The following is a 19419-nucleotide window of genomic DNA, read 5'->3' as shown; positions in this document are numbered from 1 at the left end:
CCAGGACCATGCCCCGGCTTCAGCAACGCCATCCCCGAACTCAGATGCAAACGTAACCAACCTGCTGGAAAGCATGAGCAACATTGGCCTCACTCAAATTGTCACCAACCGCACATAGCACAGGACACATGCTTGACCTGATCTTCAATGCCCGCAACAGAGTCAAGTACATTCTCACTTGGACCAACCACACTATCGTCCACTTCACCATCGCAGGACCACCATGCACCGCCAGCAAAGCCTCCAATTTCTCCCACCGCAGCTGCAACACCGCGACGGACAGACAACAGGCCGTACAGAATTTCTCCATCTGGATTATCAACTGGGCCGACAGAGTTGCCCCCATCAAGCCAGCCAAGACCAGCAGGCCCACCATTAGTATACACCAAAACTCAGGACTACGAAACGCAACTACAAACTGCTGGAAAGAAGATGACACACCAACAGAGACCCCACAGATCAATCCACCTTCCAGTCAGCCCTCAACAAATACCACCAACTCCTTAAAGACATGAAAAGAGTCGCAATGGCAGACCGCATTGAAGCAAGCTCCAACCACAGCAAGGCACTCTTCAGCTCGTCAGAGAGCTCTCAAGCCTGTCAGCCACTGCAAACATGATCTCCCCTTTCCGGGAACTCTGCAATACCCTGGCAGACTACTTCCACTACAAGATGTCCAATAAATACAGTAACTTTGAACCCCAACCCACCGACCTTTACAACCTCACACTGACGGATGTCACCCACAACCACCCACTCACTGCATGGGAACAGCTCAACACTCAGTGCACCACAGCCGTCATGAACACCATCCACTCTGGAACACCCGTGGAGCCCTGCCCCCACCACTTCAAGCTCGGGAGCAAGAATATCAGCGATGAACTTACCTCCATTTCCAATGCTTTCATCACCATGGCCACCTTCCCCGACAAATAGAAACAGGCAGAGGTCAAACCCCTCCTCAAGAAACCCACCGCCAACCTTAGTGAACTCAAGAACTACTGCCCCATTTCTCTGCTCCCCTTCCCTGCCAAAGTCCTTGAGAAGGGCATCAACTGCTAACTCACCCAGCACCTGAAGAGAAACAACTTGCTGGACATTTCCTAATCCAGTTTCTGCACCAAACACAGCATCGAAACAGCCCTGATTACTGCCACCAATGACATCAGAACCCTCCTTGACCGGGGAGAAACAGGGGCCCGGATTCTCGTTGCTATTTCAGCAGCATTCAACACCATATCCCACCACACACTCATTAAGAGACTCCACCACATTGGGATCCAGAGAGATGCTCTCAAGAGGATCGCATCTTTCCTCACAGGATGAACCCAGAGAATCTGCCTACCACCCTTCAATTTGGAACCCAAGAGCACCATCTACAGCGTCCCTCAAGGTTCATCCATCAGCCCCCCTCTGTTCAACACTTACATGACTTCCCTGGCCAACATCGTTAGAGCCCATGGCCTCAACATAATATGCTACACAGACGACATCCAGTTCATCTTCTTTCTCTCTCAGAAGACCCCTTCACCACTCGGACCAACTTCTGCAACTGCATGATGAGTGTCGCCGACTAGATGAACACCAGCTGCCTGACGCTCAACACAGACAAGCTGGTAGTGCTGCTTTTTGGGAACAACACCTCCCCGTGGAACGACACCCAATGGCCCTCAAAACTCAGACCCACACGACAGACCATGCCCACAACCTTGGAATCATCCTGTAGAGCAAACTCATCATGAAATGCCACATACACTCAGTCTTCTCTGCCTGCTTCCACACCCTCTGCCTGCTCCCAAAGAGCTTCAGTTGGCTCTCAGTAAGCACAAGCAAAGCCATCACTCAAGCTCGTGTCACCAGCCAGCTGGACTACAGCAATGCGCTCTATGCAGGAATCACCACCCAACTGCCAAACAGACTTCCAGATGATTCAGAACTCAGCTGACAGACTCATCCTAGATGACCCTAAACCAACCCACATCACCCCCAATCTCAGGATACTCAACTGGATCCCCATCCACAAAATATTCCAATTTAAGATGCTTGCCTAAAAAGCCTTCCACCGCCAAGGGCCAGCATACATCAACCACTGCATGAACTTCCACAGACCCTCCAGACATCTGCCCTTCTCCTCCCTCACCCACACTCTCCACATCCACGGGAGCCACAGTGGAGGACGTTCCTTCTCCTAGGTCAGCACCAAGTCCTGGAACGACCATCCCCTCTATCTCTGAACATCAGCCTCTCTTCTGGAATTCAGAAAGGAACTAAAGACTTGGCACTTCGACTGATCCCAGCAAGAACCTACTGCCTGGAAACCCACACAAGTGAATAGCTATGCTTATAAATCGAAGTTGAATGATTGATTCGCCCAGAAAGACCAATTACAAGTCTGTTGGGTCAATTTATTTCAGTTTATACTGTTCAAAATCTACCTCAGGCCATTTGTATACCTCATCATTTAATAGATCTTCCTTGGCTTGGGATCCAGCCAGCATACGTTCTGGAGTTGCAAACACTTGTTAAAAAATTGTTTCATTGTAAATGAAGATCTCACACTTAATTACATTCACAATTTGATCAAATAATAAAACTACCTTATTCTAAGTCTTATGTATGAATACCTCTTTTCCTTCCCATTGAAGATAAGAAAAGATTTTCTGGTATTCTCCTTAGCAGGTATCTAGGGTACTGAAGTCCCCAACATCACTTAGATATTTCACTCTCATACAGTCTTCATAATATGACTGTCATCCATGCAACAAGACTTAACTCATGAGGCTTTTTAAGCAGTACAGTAAGAGCATTTGTTGAATGTGCCATGGAGCTGTCTTGAATGAATTATTCTGCCTGATTAAAGATGCAGGATACAAGGTTCTGTAATACCTAAAAAGGAAATGTGTCCACTGACCTTCTAACCTTGACCTGGCCCAGGCAATCACAAAGACTTATCTCCAAATAAAGTGGACATTTAATAATGAGAGGGACCACATTCTTGGTTGGTGTGCTTACAGATATGGAAATCCTGGTTACTTTTTAGGTCTCTGCTCTAGACGGTACACATGCGCTGTTTCGAAGAGACATATTGTGGATTTAAATCCCCCCATAGGCTTCCCATTTGCTAGCACCATCATTGCTCCATTATTCTTTCTCCGCATTTGTTCAGGACATGCTTGTATGATACCTCTTCCGGTGTTTAGCCTTCCCTGAGAGCAGCGACCAAGGACTTCTAAACATTTACTTTTATATTTTTTTGAAAGGGGGACTGGTCCCACCACACGTTAGGAGCGCTGGTGTTTACATTAGCGGCGAGCGGCATTTTTTAGGTCTTTTCTCCTGTGCATCTTCCTGGCTCCTGGTCTGTTTGTCGATTGGATTAAACAAAGAACACCCCTGGTTAGGCCATGCAAGCGCTGATCTGTCATAAGTTGTGCTCACAAGTACTGTGCTAATTTTTACTTATTTTATCTGCCTTGAAAAGATGAAACGTGGTGTCAGCTCAGCGAATGAATGAATCGGACCTGCAGGTACGTAGCACCTACAGAGGTCTCTCACAAGTACACGTTCCTCTCCATACAACTCACTGTGCGCATGCAAACAAGCCAGCACTAACTTTGCGGTGCATTTCGTGGCTTTAATAGCTTTTCCTCTTTTTTCTGGTCTTCCCTTGCTTGCAAGTGCAGACCTTGTATGCATTTATTTTGCAATTCATATGCTACTTCAGAATAATGGTCAGTCCTTGGTTTCATGGCTCTTATTCTCAAATCACAATCAGGGATGACTCCTCCGTAATGGCGGGGGAGCGTCGCCCACAGCCCACACCAGCAGATGAGAAATAAAATGTTAAGAACACATTATTATTATCATTTTATTTATGCTGTCTATTGAGCCCTGCAATTAGTATAAGGCAGGCTGGGCATGTCCAGGAGGATGAGTAGTGTGCAATTATAAGTGCGCATGTGGGTTTGGTCAGCCGTCCTAGGCCAGCCAAACACACAGGCGTAAATATGCTTCTCCAACCCAGCTGTGTTACACACCTGGGTTGGAGAAAAAGCCACAGGCTCCAATTCACTGTCTGAGCGGCAAACGAGACCGCACAGACCAATCCTGGTGCTATGAGAGCAGTGTCTGGATTGGGCGTGGAGCCCGTGCTCTGAGGGCCCATCCCCTTTTGCCCCGAGGAGAGTAGCAGCGAGGTGGCCTTCAGCGATAGTGGAGCGGCAAGTACGTCTTTTTTTTTTTTTAAACTTTTACCCCCTCACACAACCTCCTGCCCTCCCCTCGCGGCCGCCCTACCACTTTAGATAGGTGGCGGCCGCCACTGTTCACAATCCATTATGGTCATGGGAGCTTTCCATTTAAAACAGGTCTTTATTTCTTCAATCTCAGTAACAGTCTTTTCTGCAAGGAAAATCTGAAGCAGTTGTTCAAGACGTGCATTTTGATTGAATACTCTCACATTTAAAAAATAACGTGCGTTATTAAAAATGTAAAACAAACTAAAGCAGCCGATGAAGTGCTATACTATGCAGGATATTAAAGTGCTTTTCACATTTCCTGTAGACAATTGAAACAATGTTTTTCCTGGTTTGTAAAATTGCTTTCTTTTTCTAACGTTTTTGGAATTTGCAAACGAGGCAGGTCTGTTATGTTTCTGTGTACGGCCAGAAAACAAGGATTCCTAATTTGCTACTATTATACAAACTTAACTCTGCTCCAATATTTTGGCAATTCTCGCGGTTAACCAGCAGGTGGTGCCATACCACCATGTTCTTCCCTTAGTCTTACCGGCAGAGCATACGCTGGTGGAATGTATGTGATGGCATTGTTAGTTGCCATTTTACCATATCAAAGGAGCGCTTCGTGTACTAAACACATATGACAACAACAGCAATCAAATTAAATATCGGCGTATATTGCCCAAAACGATGGGCAGAGAAACTTTTTTTAAATCTTTTAAAATATCTTCTTCTAAATGAGCGCCGGGATATTTCATTTTTAGGGAGTTTCATCAGTTGAGGCAGTTTGGGGCGCTAATCGCATTCTCAAACGGGTAGCATACAACACCGTGGGCGGCAGTACATGCATTTCATGTGAGCCTAGGTGGGAATGGTTTTGGGATGTGCGAGGGTAAACAGAGGCGCTGTTACCTTGTCTTGGGGCACCCATCATCAACTTGCAGTATTTTTAAATTAATTTACCATGTTGATTGCGGCCGTTGCGTTGATAACTCTTAAGGGTCTTGTAATTAATTCTGGGGGCAAGGAAACGGGCATTTGTGGAGGTAGAGAGAGGAGATATGGATTCACTAAGGCGGCGCGGGCTGCCTTACTGACGTCACCCTTAATTTGACTGATAGGTTTAGGCTTAGTGGAGAACTGGTTGGATTTCTTTGACCATTCTCTCTGTGGCTGAGATGTTTAGGCCTGATAGAGGTCAGCACTGCTGAGGTTTAGGGGATTTATTTAGCAACAAAGCCTCTTCGGGTGTTCTAGTCACATCCGCTGCATCCTGGTTTGAGTGACAGCAGCATCCTGGTTTGAGTGACAGCAGCTTTAGAGAGATGAGCGACCAGGCAGCCAATAGCAAACACTTTTTGACGATATTGGCCCTTTGTTGATTGCATATATAAAGGGGAAAACATTCCTCCAGCCTTGTACAAGTGCTACTGTCCTATCGCTAGGTTTCTTAACTAAGTCTATAATACAACAAGCATTGGCAAAACCAGTAGGTCTTGGCAATGCGAGAGTTATAGGCATTGCAGGCGTGTACAGCACTGGGGCTGGTTTGATTATTATACACATATGCATTAACATTGCCAACGTCTATAGCTCTCCGATTGCCGAGACCTATTAAATTTGCTAATGCTTAATAATGTTAGATGATAAACCTCAGAAAAATGCTAGTACGTCAATAATTTAAACACACCTATTCCATTGTAATGCAAGTACCTTGGAAGGATTCAATTCACAATGTGAACAAAACATGCAATCAAAGCATTTAATAAGAAACTAAATTTGTTCACTTAGAAATAGTTTATTAAAATCATAAGTTAATATTTACAGATGTTTAAGATACATTGAGTCATCGCCCCAGTTAAAATACAAAGAATGATGCAAAAAAAGAGCATTATGAGTGTACTATGGAAGCTTGGACCTTTAGTATAGCAAACAAAATCCCTAATCAATGGCAGGTATATCTGGAATGTCAAAATCCAACAAGTCTGGAACAAAAGCTACAATTCTCCAAGACTGATTTCAGTACAAAGGCTTAGCTGGAGGCACCTTTAGTATCGAGACTTGTCGATGGTAATGGTTGTGCTAAAGAAGTTTGCTTGTGAGACATTAATGGATTTTCAAAAAGTTAGTGGCTTCGATAAATGTTCAGTGGTAATTTAAAAAAAAAAAAAAAACACACGCACTCAAAACTTTAAAAAATAAATAAATAAATAATTGCCCATATAACCATCTAGACAAGTGTGTTTGAGCAGATCGTCCCACGTGTACAGACAAAATACTAGATACAGCACAGGAATTATATCTGTACTTGTGAAGCCAAACTGTGCATAGGAAAGCAGATCTAGAATCTAATTTCTCTCACCCTTAAGCAGGCTACTTGATGTAAGCAGGATACCCCTGAATGAAGTCCTAGCCTGTCCATGTCGGATCTAGATATATGCCCTTTAAGGTATTCGTTCAGTAAATCCCCATTAAAGGTCTCTCCTCTCTTTTTTGCCACTGGCTTCTCTTGTTCTCATAAAGCGCTTCATTCAACTTTAAAGCAGCCTCAGTATGTGAAATCTGCACTTCAAATCCTGCCTCCTTTTCTTCCATTGTCTCGGTATGTGAATTTTCTATAGGGCCGCTACAATGTAATTCTTCAACCTCGAAGCTGCACCTTGCCTCTGGAGCTCTGGAATGTTCTAGGGTCCCTTGCCGGGGGACCGGCTTCCTAACACAGTCTTTGTTGATATTTTGATCCTGCCGCAACTGAAGCTCAAGGATATCTACTCCAGAATCCAAACTGGTCACATTGTTGGTGTTTTCCTTGCAACTTCTTGCACTATCAGCCAAAGGACCATTTCCTAGGAAGATAAACCAGGCCTTTGGTGACAGCAGGCCACGTGTTTTTGGCAAGTGAACAAGAGACTGTCCTGTAAAGCTGTTCTCCTCCACATTTACAACAGTCATAGATGACGCTCTTGGAGTCCCGGGCACAGGCACAGCTTCTGTGCACCTATTTTGGTTGGGAATATCAGCGAGTCTACTCTGTTGACTTATTCGCAGCAAGGAGTTCCGACTCAAGGTACTAGTTGATGAACGCCACAAACAGTGCAGAGAACTTTTTCTTTGAGAGAGAACAGAGCCAGGTCCCTCTTGTCTTGTTGGCCTCATGTCAGTCAAAGAAGAAGCATCTGGAATAGTACAGTCTTGAGGAGTTTGCAAAAGGGCTGAGCCCAACTGGCTTTTCATAGAGGAACTACATCTTTTAGAGCAAGTTTGTTCATCTTGCGAGCATTCCTGTTCCTGATCATTCCTCAAACTACTTTCCGTTAGTGAAGGGCATGAGCTGAAAAGGCAATAGGTAGTAGAGTCTCGACAAATAAGTTCACATTCTTGCCTTTCCACCAGAGTGAGCTCTGAGCTGAGCCTAGCTTGTTGACTTAGAGCTCCCTGTTTGCTCTGCACGGTCGCCCAGTTTTCCAAAGTGGTGCAAGATGTTCCATGGTCCACACGCTGGCTGCCTACACTCTGCGGTAAGAAAGAAGAAAAAGCCTGACTGGTCTGTGGTCCATAAAACGACAGGTCTGGAGGGTCAAGGAAGTTCACACCGACGCAAGTCATGGAGGTGGTCTGCTCCTTGGTACGCCCATTCAGCATTCTTCTTTTTCTTTCATGGCGTCGCATTTGGAAACATTTTTCCCTTGCAAAAAAAAAAACATATTTTGCAATATTAGATTTTTCAAAATTTTTATCCTGCTCATTTCAATTACTTTGCAGTTTGTCTAAACAATCAGATCACAAAACCCTTTACGTCTTCCGAGTCAAACATCCCCGTTTGTATTTGCACAGAAGAATAAAAACAAAAACTAAAACCTTCGTCCATTCTCCATTCCCAAGATTAGCAAGCCTGAAAAAATTTATTAGACTGTTCAATTTAATAACCTGTTTTTCAACCCTCAAATGTACTGCAAGGATTTCCAACCATCCAGCAGACTTCAAAATAACCTTTGAATACATCTTATGGTGCTGCTCAGCTAGTTTATTCCCTCTAGTGTAATACTAGAGATACTTAAACAATATTTTGAAAGTTTATTTTAATGAAAAAGGTTAGATCAATGCATTAGATTATCAATTATGCAAAATAATTTTTTGCGATTTGATCAAACTAATAGTGCTATAGTTTGTCGGCCTTGGCCTATCCCCCTTATTCGACAGGATCTCTGCGATCTTCCACAAGGATGAAATCTTAAGACCCAACAATATAGCATTCAATAGAATATTTATGTACGGTACCCACACCTCCTTGTTTTCAGGTTATTCACCCTCGTTATGCCTAGTGATGTATCTATTGTGGATAGTGACATAGAGAGCTAATGAAAGATTGTACCAATCGGATATGGAGTTGCCTATAAGCACAGCCACCGAACCCCTCCGAACAGCCCCTGGACCTGAACCTGCAAAAACAAGGTGACCTTAAGTGTAAAGACAGCATCATAGGTGAAGCAATAGGAAATCTCATTGGAGTACTGACATTATGAGCCTCCCGACCCTGGTATGCATGAAAAATGATGACAGCAACCAAAGGTAAGACAAAAAAAATACAATGAAAAACAAACTCTTACTCTGCCCTCTCCCCTGCCCCCCCCCCCACCTCCCTTGACACACCCACCCCACCCCGAAAGAAAGTAATAGGCATGGTGACACGGAAAAGACAGTGTCCCTCCCATGGCCTTAAACCATAACCATGGTAATATTTTGGGAACAGGCACAACAATTGAACATCTTAGAACAGCGGACTCCGGAAGGAGAGAAAACATAGATCATCATACCCAGTGTAAGTATGATATAGGCACAGATCTAGATACTGATACAGATACAGCGGATCATGCCCTTCATAAAGGAATCCCTGTACTTACTGCAATCCCTTTTGCACTATTTATCACATTTCCTACGATTCCTACAGCCTTAGCAAGTACGACCCGCCCCTAAGAGGAGCACAGTGCAAGTAAATACGAATTTCTCGAAAGGCTGTGCAGCTAACTAAACCCAAACATTTGTAGGTGAACATTTTGTAGGTGAAACGCAGAAGACCAGAGCAAAACACTACACTCAACCCTTTCTACGACCTCGTCTTCTGCAGGAATAAACCATCGGTCACTCAATGTGCCGCATCCTAATAGCCGGCCAGATCCCATAGCAATAACCACCCATTTCACAGACCCATTGCAATTACCGCCCAACTACCACCACATTTAGTAGGCACTGAGTGAACACAAGGCCTTGAGGACTGGCTAAAAGCAATATACAGTACTTTTATGTTTGAGCTTATGCAGGACCCTGTTCTCAGGTGTGTAGTACAGATGGGTAGTGTAGTCATTTAGATGGAGCCGCTGAGGGCCCCCTCGATGTATCCATATGACGATCCTCAGAATCATCTAAAGATTGCCTGAGTTTTTGTGGATCTGTGAAGATGTGTGGAGAACCGTGAACGAAGACCCGAAACCTCGCTGGCCCTATGAACCCAAATTGGTGGCCCAGAGATTTTAGTCTCGGTCGTAGGGCGAGAAAGGATTTTCTCACATCAACCGTCTCTTTGCTGTAATCCTGCGAGATGAAGATCTTGCTTGATTTTCATAGGATGTGGTTATTTTTACGTACAAAGGATAAGATCTGTTCCACATGTTGGTACCGCAGAGGTTTACAAACGATGGGTCTGGGACCTTTCTGACCCGGTGTAGCCCTGCCTGGTACTCTGTGAGCTCTGTCAAATTCGAGCGGATGGTGAAAGGTGAGGTTGGTTGCTTGCGAGAACCATGCCTCCAAAAAGGAAACACAGGAATCATATGCATCCCCCGAGCCTTCCGGTAACCCAAAAATACGAAGGTTCCCTCTTCAGTTCTTATCTTCCAACTCGGACATTTTCCTTGACATCTGCTCTGTGGAGACAGAGGCTGTTCATGGTTTTGCAGATTTTAGTCTCCGAGTCTTCCAGCTGGCTAATCCTTGATTCTGTTTCCGTGAGCCTGGCGTTAGTATCGCGAATATCATTCCGAATAGCCACAATTTCCTCCTTTGTGGACTTCGCCAGATCATGCACCTCTTCAAGTTTGCTCAGTATGATGTCCATTGTATCATTGACGTCCTTCTTGCCTTTGATTGGGGAAACTGGGTGAGGGGGTTCGGCCTTAAGCCTCTTGAGGTTCTTCGTTTCCTTGTCTCCCATATTGGCCAGCAGCTAAGGACTAGCACAGAGATTGGATTCACCTACTCAACAGCTGCCACAGTAGATCTCTTGATAGTATCTCAGTCGTTATAGGGCTTACCACCAGAATACACAGGATGCTCAGTGCAGATAATGCAAACTGCAATATGCCATGTGCCATGTGCCCGGCTCCCACCCTTTATTTAATTACGGGCACATTTCCGCTTTTAGCCAAAGATCAGCGAGCATCGGGGACCTTCTTGCAACGTCTTGATCCATATGGCCTGTTCGGATACAGAGTGAGCGCTCAGATAGGATGCATAAATCGTCAACACCATTCCATGTCCATTCCTTGTTCAGGACCACTACCAGCCCAGCCCTGAATTCGCATCACCACCACCACAATGCCAGCCTTCGTTGAATTCTCACAGCACCTTCAGAGCACATGTTCTCTTTCTACCAGTGATCTTGCCCGTAGCCGCCTGCACTCAAACCGCAGACCCTCTCCTGGAAACTCCATCCTGCACAGCTCTCACACCAGCGATATTAAAGATGCGCGTAAACCTGCTCCACACCTCCTCACATCACAGGGCTGAACAATGACCCCCTTTTAGCTCTCTTGATTTTGTACAGACCGCACACCACGCTCAGTCGCACTATGCTGGTGCGCTACGTATCTTTATTAGCGTTCGTTGAATAGAACCGATAGCTTGAATATGCCTCCCTCTACGTGGTACACTCCTGTATATTCCTTTAGGTTACTGTATGTCGGTTGGCAGCCGAAGATTACACTCCGAGGCGAAAGGGTAGCCATTACTGAGTCCGCCATTTTATGAGGACCGTCAACACACCAAGGAGAGCTCAAGGCACACCCCCACATGCCACTGCATAATGGTATAGAGGTATAATGTTACTCCAACTTGCCACTTTCAGCACCGGTTACATCAGCGTTGCTCCGGTCTCTTCCCAGCTCGCTCCCCAGCCGCGTTAGAACTTAAGGGCTCAAAGCGTCCATTTTGTGGCCGCCCTAGGACTACATGGCAGAGAGCAGCATTGGCGCCATTCACCCGAAATCACCCGTATTGTCCACTATTGTCACTGTTACTCACGAAGCGTCGGTCTGGAAACCTCCGATCACTCGGACGGGTAGCCGCGGATCGATCAGCGCAGGGTTTGCAGCGGTTCATGGGCACCCGGACCTCGCGCTGACAGTCGCGTGGCCGGCTTCAGGGCATCCTCTTGCCTCTCGTCATCGGAGGCACCGAGGTTCCCCAGAATCAGTCCTCAAGTGCACCCCAGCCTCCAGGCTCCGGATCCGCCGTGCCAGTCGATCTGGAATTAGTTGAGACCCCCCAAAATGCACATTAGGCACCTCGCCATGAGAGGAGCGAAACTCTATGCCGCCATTTTTCCGGCGTCCAAACCACGCCCCTTCCCACACCTCCTTGTTGAATTAAAATATCATTTGGGATCCTGTCTGGGCCCGTGGCACGGGCAGGAATGCGTAAATTGATGGCATTTAGTGTCTCTGGTAGGGTGAAAACAAGATTGTTGTTAACTTCCTGAGCAGAGACACATTTACTCAGTTTGTCATACTTGTCGATGGCTCCACTGTTACAGTATAACTTGCTCACATGACCAACCCAATTATCGGGCTGGACTCAAAGATCCAACTGTGGAAATATACAAAAAGAAAACACAATTAATCCATACTGCATTATTAAAAGGCATATGCATCATCCGCTCTTCATCATGAACTTGCGAAATTTCCAACAATCTCAGGAAACACAGAGTAAACTTTTGGTATCTTTTTAATGCTTTGTAGTTCTCTGCAGAAATGAGCACTGGCAAAGTCAAGAGGTGTTGCCTTTTTGTATGCTATGCGTGAAAAAAATAACAGACTTGATGACGCAATCATGGTTGCATCTTTCTGTAGGTGTGTTCATGCATCACAGTGCATGAGGACATGGATGTCAGTTTCCCTTTATTAATCTATTTTACAGATAAAATATGGCGGACGCCACTTGAATCAATAAAACATTTTTTTATTGTGAAAGCAGAAAAAAAGGAGGGGTACTGCAGTAGTGCATGGGGTTGAAGGGTAAAAGTAAAATACTGGGGAGGGCGAGGAAAATGGGGGTGGTATGAAGCAAAACCCAGCCTGGGGAAAAAATAGCTTTTCCTAGAGAACCCTCACCTAACAGGATTGTCCATTGGTGGCGTGCTTCATCATTGTGGTTCATCCAGATTCACAATGGATCAAGGCGTGCTACGAGCAAATGGTTACGCAGGAGCACTTGAAGATGGAATCTGTGATGAAGACAATGTAGGTATGGGGAGTGGAAACTACGTGGTGGTAGGTTAAAAATACCTGACTAGTAGGACTCTTGTTTTATTCATGCCTCTAGCCGGTATGTTTAAAATCAGGGGTTGTGTTTGAAGGAGTAGACTATAATGAGTCTGCTCTCTTCAAAATTAATCAGTCAACATGTTTCAAGCAGTTCCCATATTGGCTCTTCTTCAGGACCTATAGGGAAACCTGTTCCTATTGGTACCACTCCTCACAGTCCTTAAATAGGAACGCAATAGATAGCATGCCATACGCATACCCCTATCATACATATGGTAACCTGCAACACCATTCTGTATGTGTAACAAGAAAATGACAATGAAATGTCCATTTTCAATCAAACCAGACAACAAATAGGTGAAACAATGGATGAGTCTGTTGAGAGACTTGACATGCTTATCATACATTGTAGATGTAGTGAATTTAATGATGAAGAAGCCATGCGCATAGTCATTGATGGCTGTCTTTCAGACTGGTTCAGAAGACGCATGTTGAGAGTGACGCTCAGTTTAGAAAAAGTGCTCATGGCTGCAAGACCAGAGGGAAAAGCAGATTGTCAAGCTGCCGACATGGAAGCTGAAACAGCAAAGAGTGAATTGGGGCTAGTCATGAAGAGCATACTCAAGCATAAAATAGATACACGTAAGTTGACATCCTCCAAGAAAGGAAAGTTGTGTTGCCAATGTGGATTTTCATTTCCACATGAAAGTAAATGCCCAGCCATCAGACAGACGTGTAACGGTTGTAGAAAGGAAAACCATTTCACAATGGTTTTCAAAGCAAAAGAGAAACCATGTGCATTACGACAAGACGAGAAAATGGATGGCAAAAAGTTCCAGAAGCATTCGTGCCATGTCTACAAGGACAAAAAGCAACCTCAACTGTCACAGGTGGAAATTAAATGAAGTCGATCATCATCAAGTTCATCCTACAAAAGTACTCTGGTGTCACAATCGAGCGACAGTGAAGAGGTTTCATGTGGGATTATCATATCCCCCAAAAAGTGACAGGCACACGTGGATCTTGCAGCTTGCAAAGAAGACGAATGAACGACAAAAACAAAAGAATCACAGAAACAAAGAAATCATATGGACACTGCCCAAAGGTCACACCAAAGGCAAACGTATGGCCCAGCCCCATAACATTTGTAATTAATAGCGGTGCATCGATCAACATCATGCCAGTCGAACAGTTTAACAATTTGTCACCCTCATCATGACTCAACGCGTCCAACATGAAGGTGTACACATGGGCTGCTTCAAAACCACTGAGTCAAGGATCATTCACGGAGACCTTACAGAAATTCAAGGTACTTCGTCCAGGGCATATCTACTCGGTTTTGCAACTGGGACTAATATCTATCAATTATAACCTACATATGCAAACTGAAATTGTGAGGCAGTTCGCACCGTTATTTCATGACCTAGGAAAGCTCAAGATCATGAAGGTGCAACTTCACATCAATGAAAAAATCTGGCCTATTGCACAGCAACACCCCAGAACAGCATTTTACCTGCAAGAAGTTTTAGAAAAGGAACTAGAAATACGGTTGAAGCACAACATCATTGAGCTCACTACTAGTCCCACACCTTGGGTATCGCCAAAAAAGGATAGTGGAGGTACCGTGCGCCTTTGCATGGATATGTGCCAGGCCAACAAAACAATTGAGAGAAAGACATCCGGGTCCACACATTGTGGACATGATCGTGCAGCTGAACGGAGCTAACATTTTCTCCCGTCTTGACCTGAACAAGGGATACCATCAACTTGAATTGGAAGAAAACTGTATGTATATTACCATTTTTTCCACTCATGTTGGTTTGTTCAGATACAAAAGGTTATGTTTTGGAGTGTCATCTACTGTGGACATTTTCAAAGATGTCATACGTAGAAAAATTCAACCTGTTACACATGCTTTCCATTACAGTGATGACATACTGGTATTTGGGACAAAATGGGAGGAGCATGATAAGGCTCTCAAACAAGTGTGCCAGTTACTTACAAATGCAGGTCTCACTTTAAATGCAGAAACGTGCAAATTTCACAAAACAAAACAAGTTCTTTGGACACATTCTCTAATGGGGGAATGACTTCTGACCCGGATAAAGTACAAGCAGTCAGCCATACAACCCCTACAGGATGTCACCATGCTACACTCATTCTTAGGCATGGCCAGCTATTGTTCAAGGTACATTTGTGTCTTTGCCACAGAGAGGGAGGCCCCATTAAGAGTCCCCGCTAAACAAAATGCCCAGTTCTGATGGTCCTCTGAATGCGACCAAAGCTTCAGAAGGATATAGCATGCTGTTGAAAATGCCACGGAGGTGGCTTAGTTTGATCCTAAATGACATACTGAGATTACTGTTGATGCGATCCCGGTGGGGCTGGGAGCAATCCTTTCTCAGCATAATGGACATCTAACTGCTCAGAGACACATCGTGGCGTATGTTAGCTGAAGTTAGTTGGACATAGACATGCCTACTCAACCACAGAAGGAGTTTCTGGCTGAAGCGTGGGCCAACGAGCACGTATGTGTTTCTTTTCAGAAAGCATTTCACGATTGTCAGACCACCAAGCACTGCTCAACATATTCAGAAACCCACAAGCTAAGATGCCTCTTCACTTTGAGAGGTGGAGGTTGTAGTTACAGGACTACGAGTATAAAATTGTGAATAAGGCAGACAAGAACCAAAACCCTGCAAATTACTTCCCCCAATTCCAATTACGTCCGCATGCCTCGGCATCGAAAACAGCTAAAGGGTACATCAACTTCATTGTAAGGTTCAGCACTCCAGGAGCCATATCCACTGAAAAGATTGTTGTTGCTACAAATTCCGATAAAGACATACTTGCCCTTAAAGACATAATTTCAGTGCAGTCATGGAGACAAAGTGTTCGAAGTACTCTAAGTGATGATGTTCAATTTCAAAAGTTCAAGAATGTCGAGAAAGAACTGTTATTGAAGAAGGCATTGTGTTAACAAGCTGATGGATTGTCATACCTGAGAGTCTCAGACAACAGGTCAGTGAATTCACACATGAAGGACATCAAGGCATTGTTGCCACCAAAAGAGCCCTGAGAGAGAGTGTGGTTTCTGCGCTTGGACAAGAGAGTTACGGGAACTACAGAGTGCCACTTATGTAACTGCCTTTCCTCTACGGTGACATAGCATCCACTAACCACGTCTGATCTTCCTGCACATGCGTGGGGAAGGGTGGCCATTGATTTATTTGGGCCCTTAGCTAATAGACATCTCATGGTAGTCATTGACGTGTATTCCTCTTTTCCTTTGGTGAAGGAAATGTCAGCAACAACACATGACAAAAAGTTTATTGAGAGGCTTGACGACATCTTTGCAGCATGGGGCATACCAAACACCCTTAAATCTGACAATGGTCCACCATTCAATAGCAAGGAGTTTTTAACTAGACTCAAGGTCAAGCTTCAAAAAAGTACACCCTTGTGGCCCCAAGCTAACAGTGTCGTGGAAGGATTATTGGCACCTTAAAGAGAGTGATCCAACTTGCATTGTTGGAAGGAATTGAGCCGAATCAGGCCTTATGTCAAGCCCTCCGTGCCGGTCGTTAAACTCCTCACTCCACTACTGGTGAGAGTCCTGCCACCTTGTTGTTTGAGAGAACTGTAAGACCCAATCTACCACAGTGGACCACTGAATTCACACAGAGTGCTGACTAGGTTTATGCTTCTTATACTGCTCTAAATTGTCAAATGAAGACTTATGCTAATCAATGTCAGAGAACTCAGGAACTCATCTTTGATGAAGGTGACTGGGTTCTTATCCAACAAAACTTGAAGCGGAAAACAGATCGTCAGTTTGCTGCTGACCCTTTGAGAGTTGTGGCGCTCAAGGGACATATAATAACGGCACAACATCCTAGAAAATCCATCACAAGGGATTCATCACATTTCAGACATCTACCTCGATATCCATCAGACCCTGTAATCCTACATGGGGCAGCCCCATCTTATGTCTACTCAGGATCAGGGGCGGCTGCTGTCAATCCGAGGTGGGGGTGCAGGAAAGAAAAAGAAATAGAAACTTATCTTTCCTGTTAGCTGCCGCGATCTTCTCCTTCTGCGCCGCGCTGCTTCACTGTTCCCATCCCGACGATACTACAATTCCCATGGGCACAAGCTTCCAAACCCCACCCAATCCCAGCGTGAGAGAAACGCTGGGATTGGGCAGAGTGGGTCCACTTTGCGAAATGCTGGGATTGGGCAGAGTGGGCCCATTTTGCGCACCAGAAGGGCCATACAGGTACATGCATCAATGTAGGCTTTTGCGATTCCTTAATTGTGATTATTAAGGAATCGCAATTAAAGAATTGCAAAAGCCTATGTTTGTAGGAATCGCTATAAAATTAGCGGTTCCCAAACATTCCTTAACAGGTACTCGCAAATTGCACATGCAATTTCAAGGGTGCAAGGGTGTCAAAAGGACACCCTGTTGCACCCCTGAAATTGATCTGTGCACACATGTTGAGCACACACATGCCCCAAGGACATGTGTGTGTGTAACCTACAACTTTGAAAAATGCACTTCAGTGTATTTTTCAAAGTTTTTGCAAATTACTATCAAGTACAAATTGATGGTACTTTGCGCCCCCATTGGCAAAAATTGCAATTTGCGATTCCATCATGCATTGCATTTAAGGAACCGCAATTTGCAATTCCTTAAATGCAATCACAATTTAAGAAATCTCAATGATTTGCGATTTCTTAAATTGCGAGAGGCTGACAGGTTGATGCATCGCAGAAGCCCTTTTTGCGGGCGCAAACAGCAAATTTTTGCGAATCGCACCGTTTGAGCACACAAAATGGTTGACGCATGTCACTGTTGGATCCTAGTGCTCAGGGGAACAGGCTATCTCCAAGGGAATAGCCTGGAGATATCCAAGTAAACATGTGGGTTTGGCCGGCTGGCCAAACCCATACCTGCACTTAAGGCACACCCAAAACCCCAACTTGGCGGGCTGGAAGTAAAAATAAAATGACAAGAAAATAGTTTTCTTGTCATTTTATTATTATTATTACTGATGCGTTTTAGCAGTGGGGTGACGCCTGCTCAGGGTACATCTAAACTACCTCATACCACGCGATGTCACTGCAATAAACGACAACCTAGCTCTTTTCGTGTACATCTTATTATACAGGTTAAATTGGTTTCGAAATACTCCCAATTGATGCAAATAAATAAATGGGGTTAGAAACAGAAGGATAAAATGATTTGCCAAGGGCAACAATTTGTTAATGGAGTATGTCAGATTAGAACTCGTCTCCTGCTTGACATCTGACATTCTCTACCCTTAGAGATACACCTAGCAAATCACTCCATCTTTCCACTCCAAAAATATACAATTGCGGATTCATTCTGTCCTTACCTGCAGTAGCAGATGAAAAACAGACAGGCCACAAATAGCAGTATAAGTATGCCAATCAGGATGGCAAGCAGGAATGCTGTGTGATGGGCACTGGCCATGGCTTCACCTGGAACGGAAAAAAAAATGAATAGGACATTAAGCAACGTATGCAACAAGATTAGGAACCGACCTACCCTAAAACTAGGTGTAAACCCACCGCTACAGATTAAATAGAGTTTTTGTTGTACAGTTATCCATTTGGCCAGTTTGATCCCAATTTAGATACCAGCAGGCCTCATCCGCATGAACGCTCTGCTTTCTGGTGACTTTTAGGTATGATTGTTGACTGAGAACTGAGTGACAAAAATTGTCTCAGTTCAATCCTACCACTTTTACCATGTTTCTCAGCTCTCTAGGACCATTTCTTCTCCCTGAGTTTTTATGAAGAATTCAACAATTTCAGGGCCTCCACAATACGTTTTATTTTAAAGGACATAATCCTAGGTTATGCCCCAGTGTAATCCACCAAATGCAGAGTGGATTACATTTGTCTATTCAGGGCATAGAGAAAGGAGAACCCGGTTGCTTTGTCAAAGAAGGATTCACAGCCAATGCAGCACATCAGCGATAGTGTTGGCAAGACATTGGAGAGTAAAAGGACTGCACCAATTCCATAATCACCCCACACTGGCACTCACTGACCGCAGTAATAACACATTGGAAGTGTCACTTTACTGGAGGGACACAGCAAGAGACGCTACTCCTACCATGACAGAGGCCTACACTCACTTAAGTTTTCCAGCCGACTCCCTGCCATCAGAACACCAAGTTCGAATCCTGCGCTTTCCATTTGCAGATCTTTCTCTTCAGGTGTGTTAGTACAACTGGTCCAGTGGAAGTGACCCAAGACTACAACTTACCGAATGCAATTTATTATTAAAGAAAAGTCCTAAACTGGAAAATGGTGTAGTCATCTAGTAAGCTTGGGACCTAATGAAACATCACAGTGAAGGGTGACAATACTGTTTTTGATCCTTTATGCTTCTTAACACTGAATTGCTTATTAGGGGTAATTTTTCTTTTATTGTTATTATTATCCTTATACTTTTTGTGCTAGTATTTTCTTTTATCTCAATAAACTTCCTTTTGAACTTAAGGGTGGCAATACTGCATTATTACCACACCCAAGTCTGCTTTTTGGTAACATGAGTGCTATCGCTAACAATGTCTATACAGTAGTGACATGCTATATGGAAAAAGATG

The 19419-nt window shown here is 44.4% G+C and overlaps 1 protein-coding gene across 1 annotated transcript in view; it reads right to left on the bottom strand.

Annotated features, from left to right (window-relative positions):
- Positions 1 to 6016: 6016 nt before the first annotated feature.
- LOC146856577 (uncharacterized) overlaps positions 6017 to 19419 on the bottom strand; it is a 61023-nt gene continuing 47620 nt past the window's right edge. The window contains exons 2-3 of the mRNA XM_085650746.1: positions 18178 to 18283; positions 6017 to 7923 (exon numbers count right to left, since the gene is read on the bottom strand). Coding sequence (XP_085506872.1) covers positions 6696 to 7923; positions 18178 to 18275 — 1326 coding nt within the window. The 5' untranslated portion in view covers positions 18276 to 18283 and the 3' untranslated portion in view covers positions 6017 to 6695. The remainder of the gene's footprint in view (positions 7924 to 18177; positions 18284 to 19419) is intronic.

This window comes from Triturus cristatus, chromosome 4_1 (genome assembly GCF_964204655.1).
Source record: "Triturus cristatus chromosome 4_1, aTriCri1.1, whole genome shotgun sequence".
NCBI classification, from domain to species: Eukaryota; Metazoa; Chordata; class Amphibia; order Caudata; family Salamandridae; genus Triturus; species Triturus cristatus.
This window is presented reverse-complemented; position numbering and strand designations above follow the sequence as displayed.